General features: G+C 38.9%; 1 protein-coding gene across 1 annotated transcript in view; it reads right to left on the bottom strand.

Moving 5' to 3' along the window:
* The window catches only part of LOC122798273 (Y+L amino acid transporter 2-like), a 1371252-nt gene that overhangs the window by 510799 nt on the left and 838225 nt on the right, over positions 1-22228 (bottom strand). Inside the window, exon 6 of the mRNA XM_044067080.1 lies at positions 10907-11010. Coding sequence (XP_043923015.1) covers positions 10907-11010 — 104 coding nt within the window. The remainder of the gene's footprint in view (positions 1-10906; positions 11011-22228) is intronic.

Raw genomic sequence — 22228 nt, 5'->3', positions numbered from 1 at the left:
CACCGTGCTCCGACGAATCCACTAATGGAAGGAGCTACGAGAGGACCTGGTTCCACCAATGTGACCAGAACCGTAGTTGACGGCGCCATGGAAAGAGCAGGCACCATACTAGTTATGCTGGTGCTGACAGACCAGTGTAAATCCAGAGGATGACACAGTTCCAGCTGAGTCAATGGCCAAAGGGTAGACTCCAGAGCTATGGTGAGGTCTACCAATGGAGTAGAAGAAGCTAGAACCGGAGTTGGCGTCTGTGTTGAAGGCTCTGATACCTCCAGGGAGCTCAAAGGAGGAAAGTATGTGGGAGTCCGTGGAGAAAAATCCTTGGCTCTGGGTGGGTGGGAGAATTTGGAGGGCATTGGAAATCCTTTGGCAGCCAGAAGCTAATCTACAAGCCTCACTATGTCCAGTTCTGAAAGGCTACTGGAGAAGCCGGTGGATATCCCTGATGGGGAGAGTCAGGAATCTCTAGAAAGGGGCTGCATTGTTGGCCAAAAAATAGATCCATAGAAGGGGAATATTGGGTCTGAGGGGTTATTTCACCTTTGGGCACAGAGATCGAAGGACCAAGTATGATGTATGGAAGGGGGGAAGTGACCGGTGTTGGAATTACTATTTTTGGTGCCGAAAGGGAAACGGTGTCACAGTCGGAGTCTGAGAAATAGTTGCTGAAGGCAGGACCGTAATTGGCTGCTGAGGTGCCGGAACCAAAGACGGGGAGGGACATGGAGGGGGTTTGAGGCCCCAGTGCAGAGGATGTTGGTGCCAATTTTGATATTTTTGCTTTCAGCTCTGTCAATTTGGATTCACCGGTTTGAGGAGAAGAGGGTAAGGATTTACTCTTTTTGTGTTCTTTCTTTGGAGAGGATGAGTCCTCCGCCTCAGAGACAGCCTCCGCGAAAGAAGATTGAAGGAGACCATTAAGCATAAGCTTATTTTTATGTTCTGCCAACATGCGGGAGCTAAACGCTTTACAAATATCACATGGGGGGTTTCACAGATAGATGTATGGCTGCCCACATTAGGTATTTTCCTGTTCCACTGATCACAGAGCTTAAAACCAGTTGTACTCTTTTTCTCAGACATACTGACATAAAAATACAATTTGGCCACAAAAGATAAAATGACCAAAAATGACCAAAAACACACAGAAACACACACTCAACAACATGGATGAAGAAAGGATATATTTTTTATACAGTAGAGCGGAAAGGAGAAAAGGGGAATACCAACAATGGTATTGGGAATTACCTCAGAGGTAAGGAAAGGCCTGTACCAGCAATGGTACAAACAGTACCAAACTTGGTAAAAAGGAGGAAAGAAAGAGGGACACACACAGATAAGCAAAAAGTATGCGACTAATAATAGGCTAACTAGATATATGAAAAAAAAAAAAAAACAAGAAGGAAGGTTTAACAGACAAATTTAGAAAATTTTTAAATGACTTAGCTGAAAGCTGGCCTGACACATCTTGATTCAGTACATGGCACACGAGATCTGGGGTAATGTAAAGAGGAGCACTATGGGTAAAAGCTTTGCTCGGGAGTTTTTTGGCTGGCGCGAGCTGGTTATAATGGCCGATTCGGTTCTAAGGACAGAACTGACATCCATCAGTAAGGAATGAATGAAGATTAACAACAACAGATCTGTGCGTTTCCTGCAAATGCCCAGCAAGCAGCAAGGGACAGACAAAAGGCCTAAAGACCAATGACATATCTCTACTATACAAAAAAATTACACTCTCAAATGAGAAGAATTGAAAGCTGAAAATAAAGTAAAACTAAACTAAACAAAAAAATCAATTAATGGTCGCATAATGGAAAAAGGCAGATATCAAACCTCAGCTAACTACCAATCATGGAAAAAAACAAAAAAGTAAATAAAATATACACAGTGAGATCGGGAGATGGCATTATACAACCCAAAATAATACAAATTAGTTCCAACTAGTTGGTCAAGAACAATTACAAACTATTAAAATGTAAAAAAATGATGATGTTTTGTTCAACATACATAGCAAAATCTACAACAACTGAACCAATGTAACTGCATAAATTCATAAAGTGATTATTACAGGCAGCAAGTACCAGATCTGCCAAAAGAGACACAGGACAAAGGCGTTCATTATGTAATAAATCAGGGAGCTACAACAAATTAATTGTATTGGGGAAATAACTGGTCTGACCATAAAATTTAACACAATAAAGTTGAGGCTTAGACAATAACACTATTTTAGAAAAGCCCATTACCAATATCATCAGTGCAATTAATGCATAATAAGTCATCGGAATGTACTGTCATGCAACAAACAGCAGTGCTAGTCTTGCAGAATAAACAAATTTACATCAATGTAGCTGAGACTTACCTGTACATGAAAAAAACATATCAGCACTGAAGAAAACTTGGATATCATCTTATCAGAATACTGAAGCTCCAATGTCCACTGCACACAAACTCCACTATACAACACATCTGCAGTGTCTGAATTCAACCACAATATAGTAGATTACAGAATACAAGGTTCTCTAAATAGTAAGCAATACAAAGCAGAATACAGTGAACACAGTGACCACCAAGACATAAGAATCCTCAACTGCAGCCTTTAGGACACTTTCAATGTCTTCTCAGAGCCACAGCACAAATGCAGGGCAACTTAAAGCCTAGAATGCAGCCATAACTGCTTCAGATAATGCAAACACAAAAATGAACTAAAACAAGCAAAACAGTGTAACTGATGAAGGTGACAGTGAACTTGCTAGCAAATGCATAGCATGAAAGAATCGAGAAAATCATATAAGGCTACAGCTCAGACTGCTAAACTGTAGAGAAGCAACATCTCAAAAGTAGCTCGACTCTGTGGCTTCATGGCATAACGGTATGAAGCCCTGACTATGACCCAGGCGATTTATGTTCAACTAGTGGCACTGCTGGGCTTCAGAAGCGGATTCCAGCATGCCCATCCTAGGAAGAAGGAGGAGGCTCATGCCACAGCAATAGTAAAACCTACCGGTGAGTGGTTGATCACTCTCAAAAGACAGGCAAGCTCATGATATTACAACACTTAAGCTGTGTCATAGAGGCAGAAGTATGAAAGCACACATGCCTCTCCCTGACTAGGCAGCCAATGGGAGTTGGCAATCCACCTACAGTGGAGGGTTTAGGATGGGGTGAGGACTGCTACATGACCAGAGTCCCAAACCAGAGTCTCATTTTCCAGGGGAACTAATGGGTTGATAAAGCTCTATGGAGAGGCAGGAATGCATGGACTGTAGAGTTTTCATCCATTTTTTTCTCAATTGTTTTACTGAAAATTTTAACAAAACATTAATATACGATAATAGAAATATTATAAAACAAATATACATATCTAAAAGAATAATAAACAATTAAAATAACTATTTACAATGGTGTCTACTATAAAACAAAGCTTCCTAAACAGAAAAAGAAATGTGATAAGAGTTATCAATTAAAGTCTGTTTATTCAACAGTTCTTTGAATTTCAACCATATATTATATGAAGAGGTGAGTCTAAATATTCTTGTCTTGATCGTGACAAGTTCAAGATGACAAACTTCAGTTGCCAAGTATACAAATTCCTTCATAGTAGTAGTCTGATTCTTCCAGTTCTTGGTGATGACTTTTCTTGCTAATGTTAAATTACTCCATAAAAGAAGGTATTGTATTTTCATGACAAGTGGGAATATTTGTATTAAATAAAATAAGAAATTTGGTCAGCATAAATTTGACATTAAAAACAGACTGTAAAAGAGTTCATATTATCCCAATATATTATCCCAATATATTTTAAGTTTTATACAATGGTAAAACATCCTGACAGTCAGCTTTAACATTTACTTTACATCTCCAGCATCCTATGACTTTATTCTACATCAATTCAACTTTATGTGGTGTGATAAAGTTTCTATGTACGAACTCCCAAGAGAATATCCTCCACCTTAGTGATGGAATAGTTTGTTATGAAGACTGAAGTATTAGTTTTTTATCATCTTCACTCAGGGAGTTATTAAAGTCCAAAATAATCCTAACAGCCTTCTCTGTGACACTTTTGATTTCTTAAGTACCTTATATATTTAGACAGAAGTCCTTTTCCAAATATATTATGGTGCATTAGAATAACGAGTAAATCAATGAATGAGAGGAAAGAATTTCTAACTATTGGGTGCATCAGATTAATCTTTTGTTCAACAAATTTTCCAGTTTTGAATTTCTACCCACATATCTTTGCTTAACTCAAACTTATTAATGATATGGTCAACATTTTGTAACTTCCCATTGTCTAGTAATTCATAGGTTCATAGGTAGGTACTAGGCTATCGGCCCAAGGGCCTACGTAAGCCTAGCCAACAAGGTTTCCAGGCTTACGCCACCCAAGAAAAATATTTTCCTGTGCCACTGTCGAGCAGAGATACTGAAGTGATCCCAGGGGTGTATTTTCCTATTTCCCATCCACTCATATAGGAAAATAACCAGCTCTTGCAAGTCTTGAACCCAGGACTCTGCACACCATAGCCACAGCAAGTTACCACTGAGCAATTGATACCAGTATGACAGGTTTTTGTATTAAAATGCAGTCAATATTGTTAAATTAAATGTATTAACACTATTCTGATTGTAGGCAATTGGAGATAAAAAGAAAATCCATGCTTTATGTTCAGGGTTCCTGAAAATGAAAATTTTAAAGGATATTATCATCATATTAATATAATATGAGTTAACTGTTTTTCTTTTCTATAAAATAGTCTTTTATTAACCAATGAAATTTATTAGTAGCTATTTTAGTATGATATGATTTTGTTAAATGATTGTATTTACACCGGGTACCTCCCTGAATATCTTTCCATTTGGTATTACAATTATTTAACCAAGAAATTATTGTATTATCAAATGAGGATAATTAATATAATTCTACATCTGGAAGACCAATACCACCAAATATCCAATCTCTAATGTGATGGTTTAAAGCCAATCTAGGCGTATGGGGAAACCATAGAAATGCCAGAAACAATGAATTGTACTCTCTTATATTTTTTGAGAGTGGGAGGGATAAAGATTGTATTATACACAGAAATTTAGGAAGGATAATCATTTTAATTAAGGAGAGTTTCTCTTCCATAGTGAAAAAAAAATCCATTTATTAAGAATCTGTTCTGAAATTTAAGTTAATACTATAATTAAGGTTTGTTACATATCTTTTTATCAAAAAGGATTGTCCCCAAGTAAGTGATTTTACCATCTTTCACAATGTATTTATGTAATTTATCCATTTTATTATTATAATTAAGAGGTACCATTTTAGTTTTATTCTCATTAAAATGGAGTCTCAATTTTTTCTATAATATTTCTATTGCTTGGAATACTGCAATAAATGAAGAATTACAATCAATCAAAGTTAATAGGATGTTAATAGGATGTCATCTGGAAATAACTGTATTTGGGGGTGTTAAATCATATTTATTAGTATGATTTTGGTGTTTTTATTTTGTCTTGTACAATTTGCAAAAAGTTCCATAACTAGAGCAGAAAGTAATGGGGATAAGGGGCAACACTGTTTAGTACCCTTAGTAATCATACTTGATTGGGAAGTATATGAGCTAATCAATGTATGCAAAGGAGTTTTCATGGAGAGGTTTGATTAATTGCAAGAAATTGTTTGAAAATTACATTCCTCTAGTACTAATAAGTACTCCCAATTATAACCGAATTAAATGCACTACTGATATTCATACTAACCAAAGTTACTTCTTTTTTTGAATTATTAGTATCATCAATTATTGACAGCATTCTCTTGATATTATCATAGGTGTTCCATTCATTAAAAACCCAGTTTGATTATTGTTTATCAACATTGGAAGAAACTGTTTTATTCTAGAGGCATAGATTGCCATGAATATTTTAATAATGAAATTGGTCTATATGAAAAACATTATATGTTGAGTCCTTGTCGTGTTTTAAAATTGGGAATATTAGGGTGCATTTCCAGGATAGTGGTACCTTTGTAAGTCCTTTACAAAATACCTCTGGTAAAATATTCAAAACATCCTTAGTCATCATTTTGTACAGTTCAGGTATTATACCATCATTTCCTGGTACCTTTTTTGGTTTTAATTTATTAATTTGAATTTTGAGTTCAGACAATGATATATGTTTTGTCAATGATTTTTATTTGAGCTTCTGATGGTCTATTTTCAATATATTTTTTATAAAAGTTTTAATTAGATCTTGTGTATCCATTGCTAGTTTGTGTTGATTAATCTTAGTACAATGAGACGTGAAAACATCCAGAATATCTTCTATTTCAGTAACCTTTTTACTACTAGAGGAATATAATTCTCTGATGTGGTTAAATTTAACAATCATTTTTGTTGTTCTTCTTTCGGCTTTTCCCAGTTAGGGGTCGCCACAGCGGATCACCTGTCCACTCATGATTGGCAGTATAATTTTACAGTGTTGAGTTGCCAGCCTGGCACCCAACCTTCCACAGAAAGCACACACGCCTAGGGCCAATTTAGAGTGGCCAATCCACCTACAGCATCTCTTTGGGATGTGGGAAGAAACTGGAGCATCTGGAGGAAACCCACGCAACCCAGGGAGGACATGCAGACTCCTCACAGAAGGCACCCCTGCCGAGGATCGAACCAGAGAATCTCTTGCTGTGAGGCAACAAAGCTAACCACTGCACCATGGCTGCCCTTAATCATTTTGTTATAGTAGCCAATTTATGCATAGATTTAAGATACATTGAATAATTAGTTATTTTCATGTTTTCTACATTTATCATAGTTTTATGTTGTAAAATGTCTAAATATTTACTGTTTAAGCTGTTTATTTCTTCCATTAAGTTATTTCCTTTTTATCTATCAAATTTTAACTTATCAATTTTCGCCTGTAAATCTATCAGTTCTTTGTTTCATTGTTGCTTTTTTGTGCATACAAACTTGTAATTTTTGCTAAAAAGGTATGCTTTTAGAGTCCAGTACAAAAATCTCTAAGGTGTTACCTGCATGATTAATTTCGATAAAAGTTTGAATTTCTTTATTAACGAACTCCTTAAAGTACTTTGCATTGGTTATGTATGCAGGGATCCTTTTAACTGATATGTTATTACTAGAATTCAATATAACTTCAAATGTTATCACGTTATGATCTGACAGTGGGCAAGAGACTACTTTAACATTATTTATTCTACTAGTGATCTCATTTGAAATATATACTCTATTCATGATTGTGTCCCATGCCTGTGTGAGAAATGTGTAAAGAATGAGTTTGATACTGAACATTCATTTATATCTCTCATATTATACAGGTCAGTGAACTCCATCAAAGCCTTGACTGAGGCAGGTTTATTCCTTTTACAGTGCTAGTGTTGGTATCCTTGACAGAAAAAAAATACAATTAAAGTCACCTGCAAAATTAATGTTTCCCTTTGATAATTGTATTACTTCCCCCAACTGTTGTTTAATTGTTTGCATTCCCAATCCAGGTATCCAACACACAAAGTGTATAGTTTCCTTTGAATATCTAAAATCACTGAACAAAACATGCCTTTTTCATCAATGAATGTATTCAGGATTTTAGGTACACAAAGAATTTCCATAAAATAGCCACCCCTCTTTTGTTTATAATGAGAGCTAGTCAATACAGAACAGTGCTTATTGCTAAGTCTGTCCAAACCTTATTTTATTAAATGTTTCCTGTAAAAATATAACTTGGGAATTAAATATTTTTAAAAATTAATATAAACTACTCATTTCACAACCATTATTTAATCCACTGATGTTAACTGATGTGCATTTCAAGTTGACCATACTACTGAAATAGGAAAAATTAAGTATTACATACAATACCATCATACATTTATTAATAATATGGTACTGAAAAACTATTATATCTAGTGAACTGCTTAATCATACATAGATAATAGAGATTAACTGTAACCTTTCTGTCAAAAATGGGAGACACACACACACACATACACACAAAAATTATTTGTGAACTACTACACATGCACTGTACTTTCCCATCTCCATCCATGGAGACACTACCATCTACCCACAAATAATTATCTAGCATCACTCTACTACTTGTAAAATTATGTAAGAAATGTCTGACTTATTTAACAAAATTAAAAGGAGTTAGTACATACATATTCAGATTATGAACACACTTTGCTTATCATAAAACATATAAACTGTAAAGTATAGCAGATCTTGTAGTCATTTGGTTTTATTCTGTTTATAAGAGCCTATATAGTATTATAATAAATGCAATCATTTCTTTCAGTTCTGAAAAAAGAGATTAACACAGGTAAAAGACAATATATATACAACACTGTTTATAACAATCATGCTATATTACTAATAATGTGACCAACTAGTTAACTATTTTAACTCACTTCTGACTACAAGACTGTACATGCTTGGATATTATGACAGACATGATATTTCAAAGAACAAATAAACTTCTCTAAAAAAAAAAGTTTGAGAGGACTTGCATATACAATTATCTTTCAAAATGTGGCTCTTCTATAAATAGAATATCATATTCACTAGAACATACTATGAGATACAAAACAGTAAGAGAGTAACTGTGATGTCTAAAATAAATAATAAAACGTTCCCAAATTAAATCTGCACTGAGGGATAACATATCGTTGGCAACATACTGCATTTTCATCCAGTTTGAGGATACCTGGCACACACTGCCCCTGGAAAGAACAAGCGAGTCATTGGGGTGCAAAAGAGAAGACACTACTCTAGCCCTTTTGTGGGGTGGTATCTTGAATGCCCAAATAAATGTTGAGATAATAATGTCTGAGGAAGGTGTGTACCAAGTAGTTGGAGACAAGTCTTAGCAGTCATTTTTCTTGTGGAGTGCACTCTGACTGAAGCATTTACTGAATAGTGATTAAGCTGGCTGGCAATAGGAAAAAATGCAGTTGGTAATCCACTTAAAAGTGGACATTTTCCCTACAGCAGAGATGATGACCTTGTCCATATTCCTAACTTCGTGCCCCTGCCTAGTTAATACCAAATATGCTGGTACACATCCAGGATACGACAGGCCTCTCACAGTTTAGCCTGCTGGCAAGAAAACAAGAAGGATGGACTGTTTCAGGAAAATCTTCAAATTCAGTTTTGGGGGAAATGTATGTTTGCTTTGAGAAATAATCTATCCTTGTGAAAGACGGGATATAATTCAATATACAAAGGAGTCTAGAATTCCAAGACACAACAAGCAGAGATGATGACCACTAGAAAGAGATTCTTCCAAGAAAAGAACTTAAATGCTACAGAGCGAACAGGCACAAATGTTAGATGGACATGTCTGCCATTCCTTGAAGTTCAAGTCCATGGGGAGGGGAATATTTGGTTTGCCAACTCGCAAAGGAAATGCAGCAGCACAATCCTGCCATATGGTCATGGTGCACAGAAGTAAGAGACATATGCATCCTGTCCACAAAATACCCAACGTCCAAATTGTATAGATGACTTGAGTAGGTCAGAACAAAATACATACTGACCAGCCAAAGAGATTATGGATACTATTCAATCAGAAAACATTTTTCAACTTAATGTCCCAGCCTAAATCAGCTGCAGGAATCTCCTGTGAAGGCCCCTAAATACTGACATGCCAAAAAGCATTAATCACCTTTACTGGCACCATCCAGGCATCCTAAAGGGAAAAAGGACAATCTGCTGCAGGGTGACCATATGAAATCAGATGTCCCACTATAACAACGTCACTGAATGGTAAAGTTCCTCTATCAACTCTACAATCAGGAAGAGCACTAAGAACCCAATCCCTCCTCCAGCACAGGGACAGCCTTTGCAGCTCCCTCAAGTACTATAGAACACAATGAAAGGTGACTGTTAAAACAAAAAAAATGCTATTGTTGCCTCATTAACTTAAATGGGGGACATTTTCAACTTTTTCTAACACTAGCTCATAATAAAACACTTGAAAACGGACTACATTTGTCAAACTGTTGCTATACGTAAGAATTATTATATTTAAAAATAAATGAATTTTAGTCAAATATGCGGTGGTGGTGCTGCGGTAGCGTTGCCTCCTCACAGTTAGACGTTGCCCGTTCGATTCTCAGTTAGAGCGCCTTCTGTGTGACGACATGCATGAATGGGCGTTCCTTCGTTGAAGATTGTGTGTTAGGCCCGGCAAGCCAGCACGTAAAACTCTACTGCTGTGGTGACCCCTAACCGGGAAAAGCCGAAAGACACAAACAAACAATTTAATGTCATTAAAATTATTGTAAATTTTGTGTGGAAGGCAAGATGAAAATAGTGGTACAATTTTCCAGCAGCTGTGAACATGTCTTTGAGCACCTACTTTGGGGTCAGTGAACATGAAAAATATCCTCCCACAGCTAGAAATGAGAGCCTCTGCCTGTTAACACAGTGTGTCAATTACAATTCCAAGTCATGATATGTGGTATCCTTATTCACAAGACCAAGAACTGTGAACTTCTGAAGAGGCCACTACAAGTCATCATCAGTCTGTATCCTCCCAATAAAGAAACCAGCCTATGTATAACAATTTACCACACTGCTGTCTAAGAATTCTTAATTTTAGCCCACTAAAATAATACCTTTTACATCAGAGGGTACTGAGTAGGACAATTACTGCAAACACATTTTTTTCTGTTGCCTACAACATACTGTATCCTATCTGTTGCACTAAGGAAACATATTGCAATTAACACACAGTTAATAATTACATTTCCAGATTTGTAGAATGCAGTGGATCTTGTTAGAACTGAACTTGTTTTTGTAGTTTTAAGTCTGCAAGCTAACAGAAATGAGTTATATACATATATAAGCATGCATTACTTAAGGAAGAAACAATAAGGGTATTTATAATCTAGGTTTCTTACCTAGAAACAGCAATCAGAGTCGAATTCAAACCACCATAACAAGATATGGCAACTGATATTGGGATAAGCCATCTTGCAAACCCCAAGATCTCATCAGCAAATGTCTGCAAAAAATAGGCATTTCTTAGAAAAGAACAAAACAGTCACTGCAAAACTGTAACTATAAAAACATCAGTAATACAAACATCATCAAACAGTTAAGATTGGCTGCTGAATTTTTATTGAACAAAGCAAAGACCAGCAAGGACACAAACTATTTTAGATAAGGTAGAAATGGTGACCCTTGTAAAATTAGCTCAGAAAGCCAAACTTAAATTAGGTGGACGCATTTCTGCTGAAGAGACTGTCAGCATGACATGCTGAAATGCAAATGGTACAATGCCATTAATACTACTCAGTGGGGGGGTCACAGCCTAATATCTTTAGAAGACATAAAAAGGATTGTCATAAACTGTTTGTTTATGCAGCTCTAAAGAGAATTCTGGCCTGTTAAGTAGTGATGACTGTGACATGTCCTCCACTGGGCCAGTAATCAAGAAGCCTGAATCTTCACCACTGACACTGGTGAGGGACGTTCACTTGGAACAAAATTAGATGCACACAGTATTTCCAGATGCAGCTCTCTGCATCAAGCACAATTTCCCTTAAGAGCATACAGGGAACACATTCACTCCCGGGGCTGGTTTTCTCTCACTTTCTCCAGGTTCCCAATAAGACTCCTCACTGGCATAGCTGTAGAGTTGAGTCCTCAGCTGAGCATCCAAGCCAAGTCCTCCAGCACACTCTCTATGAAACCAGTGATCTGTCTCCCTGCTGAAAACAGCTGGGTTCCTAGGTATACTGAGTGAAATTAATATTAATACAAATGGTAGTTTTTGACCAATGCAGGAAGGTTTTCAAGAGTGGCCACGGTGTCATCAAATAAATATAAGTACTCTCAAAGGTTAAAATATTCTCTAAAAGATCAGCTACAATGAAAAGTTTAAATATGTTTAATAATAAATAATAAAACATGAACATACTAAATATTTATTTAAAATAAACACAAGAGTTTCAATCACAGGAAATATTAAAATAGCACAGATGAATAGATTCACAGAGATGCAGGAAAACAGTACTTAACTAATCTCATATTTCCTGATTGATCTAAAGAATTACTATTCCCTGGTTACTTACTAAAGCAAGACAAGATGAAGTGGGTGAGTGATTCTTCTATGTCAGGTTCCAAAAACAGACTTATGAGATTTCTGTCTCATCTGGGATTAAAAACATCATTTTAGTCCTGGATTACAGAATGACATCACATACATCTGGTCATCTGACGTTGGTTTACATACTACCTCCCCTTTACTAGAAAGTGAACCAGAATTTCACACATATGTGTCATAATACACACACATTGAGCTTTGCCAAGATCTGTTGCAGCTTCTGGAAGTCATAAAAAAATTAACTTCCACCCTTCCCGAGTAGCAATTAGTGTACCTCCCCCCCCCAAGGACAACAGAGAAGAATTCCTAGTTCAGCTGTTTTTTTTTTTTTTTTTTTTTTTTTTTTTCTTGTTGCACTGAGACCTGTGATACACAATCTTTATGGCCTACTTTAGGCAATTTAATTTCGGGATATTTTTCTAAAAGTTAGCTGGGACTGAGATTAACCTTTTCTCTTCCAGCATCCTCTGATAACATATATCATTTCTTCAGGTTCAACAATACAGTCTGATCTAAATGTATATTTCTTTTCTGTCCAGCAGGACCCACTGCTAGTCCATTTTTAGCACATCCAGCTTTACAGATACATTTTCAACACAAGCACCTGTACAAATCAGTTTGATATACAAATGACACACAATTCTTTATAAAACCTCAGCTAGCTATGCTGGCATATGTTACACATCCACTGCCCTATTTCTCCTGGTATAGCTGACAATACCTCACATTGTCACAATGACATGTTACACAAAAAGAAAAATGGCATGAAGCTTAATTTTGTGTCCAAAACTAATCCACTACAGACTGCCACAAGACACGACTGAAAAGAGAAACAGAGTTCAAAAAAACACTGCAAAGGATGTTTATTAAAATCTAGTAATTGGCCACACACCTGGTTCTTTTCCAGTTTAAATAAGACAACAGGATAACACAGATGGAGACCAACAAATGCAGTCTTACTATAAAAGTAGACAACTGAGAGAACATCTCTGGACCACACCTCTAGAAGATTATCTACATCATTGTCAGAACCACTTAGACTAATTTGCTGGCTTTAGGGTGTTTACAAAGATTTCATGTTGTTGGCCCCACCTTTCCTCAACTTCTTAATCAGAAATCTGTATAAATCCATATTTGCTTGTGAAACACATGATCATGCAACACCTTTTAGAAAAGAAACTATCGCTGGGAAGAGCAGACAGGAAAAATTCTACACAGAACTGCACATCAAATTCCACTCCATCTGAGTTTTTGGTGTGGGGGGTGGATTTGTGCAAAGCCTCTCAAACTTCTGCCATTATAAACATGAAAGTACTAGCACTATGTATTCACTTTATTTACTTTGTCCAAAGTGACACTCTGAATGAGCCCACTTCCAACAGAGGAGGGGGGGAGCAGATGTTCAAGAAATGCTGTAACCACAGCAAAGCAACATACAGGCACTTGTAGGAAAAACTTGCTACAGCTATTCCTGATTCAGTCATTCATTCTCTGATTACCTGCTTATTCTAATTCAGGGGTGAAGGTAGCTGGTGTCCATCCTGCTACTCAGTAGGCATAAAGCAGAGATGATGATCCTCAAGAGAGTGTAATTATGTTAGAAGAAATCTAAAATTAAAGTTATCTCCATCACATGCATGCACAGAAGTAAGCAGCAGCCAGATAACATCTAAACAAGAGAAAACAAAACCTCACACTGCAGTGCAAAACAGCTATTACAAACAAAACTATGCTATTAACGTATAAAATTTTGTACCTAAAATTTTTCTTTTACAAAAAATCATTATGCTGGAACTGGGAGCCTTGTATACATAAAAGGAAGATGCTTTAGTCCACCAGAAAAAATGTAATCAATCACTCCCTTTTGTACTTTTAAAGAACTGCAGCATCAATGAACTAATTTCTGCCCTTTTGCCCATATACTACTATACAGCACTTTCAGCCCACTTCCAGAGCAAGCAACTGGTAGCAATACACTCAATACGTTGACAACATTCTAAACATAATACAAAGAGGGCAGTTATGCTGTGCTGAAGGAATGTAAATTCACAGATGGATGTTCCATCTGGGTGTCAGGTCTCACTCCATCAAGCCTATTTTGTCTCCTGAACCTGACTGACTTCTTTGAATCTGTCTCCAAAGGATAATTATGCTTGGCACCCTTTTTCCCTTGCTTCTGACACCCAGTAACCACAGAACCTCCCTCACGCCCTTTCGGCTCCTATTAATGGTGAGTGGCAACTAAAAGTGACAACATCATCCCATCAGGGGTTGAGAGGGTTTTGCTATACCCTACTGTTTCTTCTCAGCTTCCCTCTTGCATTCCAAGTGGTTGGCATGCAACAAACAAAAGAGAGCATATCCTCCTAGAAGGAAAACTATAAACACTAGCTGGGAATCAACATGGAACATGTTTCTTGAATGTGCAGAATCAACTCACCCCCCCCCCCCGATAGGTGCAACTTCCTAGTCAGCTCCTCTACAACCTAGGATGTTAACTGAGCATCAGCTGGATCAATGTCAGGGTTTTATCAGTGTATTTCAAGAAGCTGGCTTGTGCATGGTTTGTTGATGACATTACAGTGGTACTACCTACAGTCATAAGACAGTGGTCTACAAGTCCAGTCTAAGCACCTGAACAGCATAAATAATGGCCATCTTTTTTTATATTACTGTTGCTGGCTTTCCCCATTTCCTGTGCTTTGGACATTTAAGGCACGTGTGAGCTCTCCAACTGAGGTAAGTGACAATCAAGTTCAGGGAACAATTCCCTTTTAGGTTCCGCAAGTGGCATCACTGGCCTGGCACTCATCTGAGCCACTTACTAACAGAATTCTTTTTGTGGGTGGGAAATGAGAGAGAGAGAATGCTCTCCAAAAAGTATAGGTGCTGACACTAGTGATGTCTGACGTACCAACTGAATTACCTCATACATGACCTTGCCATGGTGGCTACAAGAATGAAGGGTGGTACGTACTCTTGTAGCCTTCAGAATGGTCTGCGCCATTTAGTATAGTTGATGCATGCAGATGGGAACTGAAAGTTTGACTGCTGAATCTTACACTAAGGCACTGCATGAGCACATCCACTCGTGCATGAATTGTGCAATCTCAGATAGAACCAAGACGCTCTCCTCCAAAAAACGAAGCCAATCTGATGGTCCACTGCCATAAACAAATTTTACAACAAAAGGAAGAAACTGTTGCAGAAAAGAGGAAAATCCCAGGATGCAAAAAAACTCCCTTACCAGCCTCAGTAAGAAGCTGATATCCCTCATAAAAATCCTCCAAAGCTAGTTACGAAAATAAAATTGCCAAAGATTCCAAAGACAACCACGAAGCATTCTATAGCTATGTCAAGAATCTAAATGGCAATGCTCAGATCTGCTCTGCGGTACAACAGAATGCCATTAAATATACTGATCCCAAGGATATTGCCAATATCCTGGCAGATCGATTCAGTGCCAACTTCACTCCCCTCTCACCCCCTAAAGGGCCCGACCCAGTACTGAAAGATTGCCAAATTCCAGTAATAACAGCCACACAGGTAAAAAACGCACTCTCCACAGCTATGAATACAGCATCCATGGGACCAGATGACATCCCGGGCTGTGTACAACATGAACTATAAAATGAATTGGCACTTCACCTAAGTTTCATGTTTAATCATAGCCTCACCTCAGGCTTCGTGCCCACTGAGTGGCGTACAGCTACAGTTATCCCACTCCACAAAGGTGGATCTACCTTGGATCCTGGGAACTACCGCCCCAATCAATCTGACGAGCCTGATCTACAAGGCCATGGAACGTATTATCATGGAACTTATAAACAAAGACATTGGCAACCTTCAAACAGTGGACTCCACCCAGTTTGGGCTCGTGAAGGGCCTATTTTGTCTCCTGAACCTGACTGACTTCTTTGAATCCGTCTCCAAAGCTGTGGACAAGGGTAAGGCGGTCCATACATCCTATTGGGTCCTCACCAAGGCCTTTGACACCCCCCCACTCTGGAATCATACATAAACTTACTAAGCTAGGCATTAATCCCTACATCACTTGATGGGTTGCCAACTGGCTTACAGACAGAACCCACACTGTAAAAGTAGCCAACTCCAAATCCAGCTCCAGACATGTGACAAGTGGAATACCTCAGGGTTCAGTCCTGGGACCACTCTTGTTTGGCATCTACTTCTCTGAAGTACAGGCCAACACTAAGGGACTCTGGCTAACAAAGTTCACAGATGACTGCAAATTGGGAGCCATTACTGAATCCCCAAATGATGTGGATATTCTACAAAAAAGCTTTACAGAAACAGATGCTTGGTGCCAGCGCCATGGGCTCAAGTTCAATGCCAAGAAATGTATAGGTATCCCCTCTGGGAAAAAAACATGTACCTGTGAATTACCACATAGGTGACAGTACACTAAACACTGAAAGTGTGATAAGACACTTAGGGACACAGGTGGACAGTGGTCTCACCTTCAAAAACCACATCGCCACAAGTCAGGAAATCCTTGTATGTGACACATCTCATCACTAAGGGCTTTTCATCCAGAAAAAAGGAGGTAATTGTCCCACTGTACTCATCCCTCATTAGACCCATTATAGTATACAACACCCTGTCTGGTATGTACCTCTCAAGACATCTGCAACAACTGGAAGGGCTGCAAAAATACCTCACTAAAAGAATCACAGGCCTAAAGCAGATGCCCAATGCTGACCATCTAAAACAAACTCCAGCTACAGTCTGTCGCATATCGTCTACTCAGGGGCGATCTCTGCTTAACATACAAGGCCATGTCAAACCCAGAGCTGTTGGACGTGATACACTTAAAGAAATCCCAATCTCTCAGAGCCACACGCTCCAGAGATCTATACCTTGTCATCATAATGAACAAAACATACTGGAGGGATAGGTTCCTGACCCAGAGACTCACAAAACTCTGGAATAGACTGCCCATACATGTCGTCAAGTAGAGCGCCTCTTTGGCCCTCTTCAAAAGGAACCTTGATGATTGGATGGGAGATAGGAAATTCACCCTGGGGATCAAAATTCACCCTGGGGATCACGTCAGTCGCCCTGCTAGACAGGGGTCCAGGGAAGCAAATATTGTGGGAAGAAATAGCCAGGAATTGTTATGGTCAGGCTTGTATAGGCCCTATGGCCGATAGCCCAGTACCAACCTATGAACCTATATTACCATGGGAATATAAAGAAAGAAAGAACTGAGCACTACCATCTTTGCTGCAGGATTGACCACTTACAAGATCTTGTGTCTAGGATGATGTAAAGAAGTCATCTCATTTACAAAATGGTGACCGCAGACTTGTGATGATTCGGACACATTCCTAACTTGCTGAGGCTAGCCAAGTCTGAATTGGATGGTAGTCCAGTGTAGCTTTAATGTCCTTAACTCTTTTATTGGCATAAGCAGTCATTAAGGCAGTGCTAGATATGGATGCCATATGCTTCAATGTGTGCAAAAATTGGAGCCATGCATTACCTGAATATTCTAGGAGCAGTGGATATTCCAAAGGTCAAGAATGGTGGTACGACTTCCCAAATTGCAGGAATTTTCTGTTTTTTTTTTTTTTAATTGGAGAAAGAGTCTCAGAAGCAAGATGGAAGAGAAACCATGCCCTTGCTATGATAAGGGGAACTCCTACTAATTTATTTATTTCCTGTTTGTTGTCCAATATGATCGGACTGATATGGCACTTGGAAAGGGGATACTGGCTAGGTGAAAGAACCAACTGCCTTTACCCAACTACCTGCCCCAGCCTCTACTGGGTCTCCACTGGCCCTGACTTCTTTTGTCTGAATTGCCAGTTGTGAGACTGTTTATTACAACAGGGACACTACATGCAAGGAAAAATTCTAGAATACTTTAGAAATGAACAGTGAGAGAGGTGATTCACAGTTTGAACATTTTTTCCCTTTTCCACAAGTTGCTTGAGCACTTTATGTATGAAAGATGATAAAGTAATTTTTCATTTAAAGGGTTATGAAATGGCTGCCCACTGACACCCCTTGGTAAAGGCTAAAACCTGAACAAAGAATGTCAAACTCTGAGGCTGCTGTCATGAAACATCAACAATATTTTTAGACAAGCAATAGTGCCTGACAGAATGACTGTTAATTGTGTAAAAAAATGCATGGCCAGAGGTGTTCTAAGGCCTGATACTGCAGATGGAGGGCAGAAAGCTTCTATATCCCTGGGAAGGGCTTTTTTTTTTTTTTTTTTTTTTTTACATAGTAACATATTCACCCTGGAGGTGATTACTGTACTTAGAGAATAGGCCATCTCTTACACTGTCTAAGGCATATGAAGAGTTGTATGAAAGGTTGGACACTAAGGAGGGAGAAAAGGACCTGTACCGATTGGCTAAACAGAGGGACCGAGCAAGGAAAGATGTGCAGCAGGTAAAGATGATAAAGGACAATGAGGGAAACATACTTACAAGCGAGGAGAGTGTGTTAAGCAGATGGAAAGAGTACTTTGAGGGGTTGACGAATGAAGATAATGAGAGGGAGAGAAGGTTGGATGATGTGGGGATAGTGAATCATGAAGTGCAATGGATTGGCAAGGAGGAAGTAAGGATAGCTATGAAGAGAAAGAATGGAAAGGCTGTTGGTCCAGATGACATACCTGTGGAAGCATTGAGGTGTTTAGGTGAAATGGCAATGGAGTTTTTAACCAGATTGTTTAATGAAATTTTGGAAAGTGAGAGGATGCATGAGGAATGGAGGAAAAAGTGTTTTGGTATCGATTTTTAAGAATAAGGGTGATGTGCAGAGCTGTAGTAACTACAGAGGGATTAAACTGATCAGTCAAGTGGAAGCTAGGTTAAGAAGGGAGGTGATGATTAGTGATAAGCAGTATGGTTTCATGCTGGGAAAGAGCACTACAGATGTGATGTTTGCTCTGAGAGTGTTGATGGAGAAGTACAGAGAAGGTCAGAAGGAGTTGCATGGTGTTTTTGTAGACTTAGAGAAACCATATGGCAGGGTGCCTAAAGAGGAGTTGTGGTACTGTACGAGGAAGTCAGGTGTGTCAGAGAAGTATGTAAGAGTGATACAGGATATGTACAAGGGTAGTGTGACAGCGGTGAGGTCTGCGGTGGGATTGACGGATGCCTTTACAGTGGAGGTGGGATTACATCAAGGATCAGCTCTGAGCCCTTTCTTATTTGCAATGGTGATGGACAGGTTGACAGACGAGATCAGACAGGAGTCCCCATGGACTATGATGTTTGCAGATGACATTGTGATCTGTAGTGAGAGAGTAGGGGACAGGTGGAGGAGACCCTGGAGAGATGGAGATATGCTCTAGAGAGAAGAGGAATGAAGGTCAGCAGGACTAAGACAGAATATATGTGTGTGAATGAGAGGGAGGATAGAGGACTGGTGAGGATGCAAGGAGTAGAAGTGGCGAAGGTGAATGAGTTTAACTACTTGGGATCAATAGTTCAGAGTAATGGTGAGTGTGGAAGAGAGGTGAAGTGTACAGAGGCAGGATGGAGTGTGTGGAGAAGAGTGTCAGGAGTGATTTGTGACAGACAAGTACCAGTAAGAGTGAAAGGGAAAGTCTAACAAGAGGGTAGTGAGATCAGCTATGTTACATGGGTTGAAGACAGTGGCCCTGACAAAAAGGCATGCATTAAGAGCTGGATGTGGCAGAGTTAAAGATGTTAAGATTTGCACTGGGTGTGACGAGGATGGACAGGATTAGGAATAAGTATATTAGAGGGTCAGCCCAGGATGGAAGGTTTGAAGACAAAGCCAAAGAGGCATGACTACGTTGGTTTGGACATATGCTGCGGAGGGATACTGAGTATATTGGGAAAAAGATGCCAAGGATGAAGCTACCAGGTAACAGGAAAAGAGGAAGGCCTAAGATAAGATTTATGGATGTGGTGAGAGAGGACATGCAGGTGTTTGGAGTGACAGAGCAAGATGCAGAGGACAGGAAGAAATGGAAACAGATGATCCGCTGTGGCGACCCCTAACAAGAACAGTCGAAATAAAATGATGATGACTATTTTTTATTTATATATTTTTTATGTAAAATAGTTCCTCCACCTAATGTTTCAATCTCTCTGCAGTATATGTAATTCATGTAGCTGAAGGAATTCTTTTACATCCAAATATAGATTAATTATTCAATATCTACACATGCATGAACACACAATAGCACAAACAAGCTGACATACTCACGAACATTATAACAAACAATATTTAGTCATACAAATAGACACACATATAGATACAGGCGCACACACAAAAAAATCAAAGTGGGTTGAAAGAGCAGAGAACAAATCCTTAAACGCATCCTGAAAAAAGGATAAGATGCAAGACACTGAAGCTAGTCACCTACTTTTACTGTCCCTGATTTTGCAGCACAGTGCTGCTTGAATTAATCATTGCCTCAAAATCCCTACAGATTAAAGTCAGTCTGTAATGCCAGATATTGGACTTTAAGAACGTCCTGCTGATGGAATGCCTACTGCAGTCAGCACTGTCAATGCCCCCTCCCCTTCTGTCTCTCACACACAACCACACTTCATTTACTTTTTATCTTACTTTTTTGCTTGCTGAACAGCAAAGTATTATTTATTGAGTGCAAATGTCTGAGTTCCACGGCAGCTTAATATGCTGCTATAAATTGATGGACTTTTTTTTTTTTTTTTTTTTAAGAGGGTACTACCTGTACAGCAACACTTTACTGTAGAATGTTTGTTCTTCAGTCAGGATGGCAATGTGCAGGTTTGTCCATTCTCTAACCACATTTAATAGTTTGTCTACTAACTCAAGACTGTCCTGCAAGAGTCTGGAAAGGCACTATTTAAGGGCTGCATATGAGATAACAAACATATTCTCACCCTGTTTTACAATGTTGCCTTGGTATTGAAGCAAATGAGTTTGGCAGTTGACAGCTCTGATAAGAAAGTTCACATGTTCAATATTCGGACAATTACTTTCATACTTTGTACTTCATATTTTACACTATTTTATCAATATTGTAAATACATTGCCTGATATTCATGATTATATTGTCTATGTAATTCTCCAAGAACTCCCATATTGTACTCTATCAAGTATTTCTCCCCAGGCTTCCACTGAAAACGGCTCTTCTTGCCTTGGACTTCCCTGGTCATCAAACTGTAATAATCTTTTTCTTCTTTTGGCTGCTCTCGTTAGGAGTCGCCACAGCAGATCAACTGTTTCCATTTCTTCCTGTCCTCTGCATCTTGCTTTGTCACACCAGCCACCTGCATGTCCTCTCTCACCACATCCATAAACCTTATCTTAGGCCTCCCTCTTTTCCTGTTACCTGGCAGTTTCATCCTTAGCATCTTTTTCCCAATATACTCAGCATCCCTCCTCAGCACATGTCCAAACCAGCGTAATCTTGCCTCTCTGGCTTTGTCTCCAAACCTACCAACCTGGGCTGAACCTCTAATATATGGATTCCTAATCCTGTCCATTATCGTCACAGCCAGTGCAAATCTTAACATCTTCAACTCTGCCACGTCAAGCTCTGACACCTGCCTTTTTGTCAGTGCCACTGTCTCCAACCCATATAACATAGCTGGTCTCACTACCCTTTTGTAGACCTTCCCTTTCCCTCTTACTGGTACTCATCTGTCACAAATCACTCCTGACACTCTTCTCCACCTACTCCATCCTGCTTGTACTCTCTTCTTCACCTCTCATCCACACTCACCATTACTATGAACTGCTGATCCCAAGTACTTAAACTCATCCACCTTCACCACCTCTACTCCCTGCATCCTCACCATTCCTCTATCCTCCCTCTCATTCACACACATATATTCTGTCTTAGTCCTGCTGACCTTCATTCCTCTTCTCTCTAGAGCATATCTCCACCACTCCAGGGTCTCCTCCACCTGTTCCCTACTCTCACTACAGATCACAATGTCATCTGCAAACATCATAGTCCATGGGGACTCCTGTCTGATCTCGTCTGTCAACCTGCCCATCGCCACTGCAAATAAGAAAGGGCTCAGAGCTGATCCTTGATGTAATCCCACCTCCACCTTAAACGCATCCGTCACTCCCACCGCACTCCTCACCGCTGTCACACTACCCA

Source organism: Protopterus annectens, chromosome 3.part1 (assembly GCF_019279795.1).
Source record: "Protopterus annectens isolate FY-2018-M chromosome 3.part1, PAN1.0, whole genome shotgun sequence".
In the NCBI taxonomy this organism is placed as follows: Eukaryota; Metazoa; Chordata; order Ceratodontiformes; family Protopteridae; genus Protopterus; species Protopterus annectens.
Note: the sequence above shows the minus strand (reverse complement) of the source record. Positions and strands in the feature narration are given on the sequence as shown.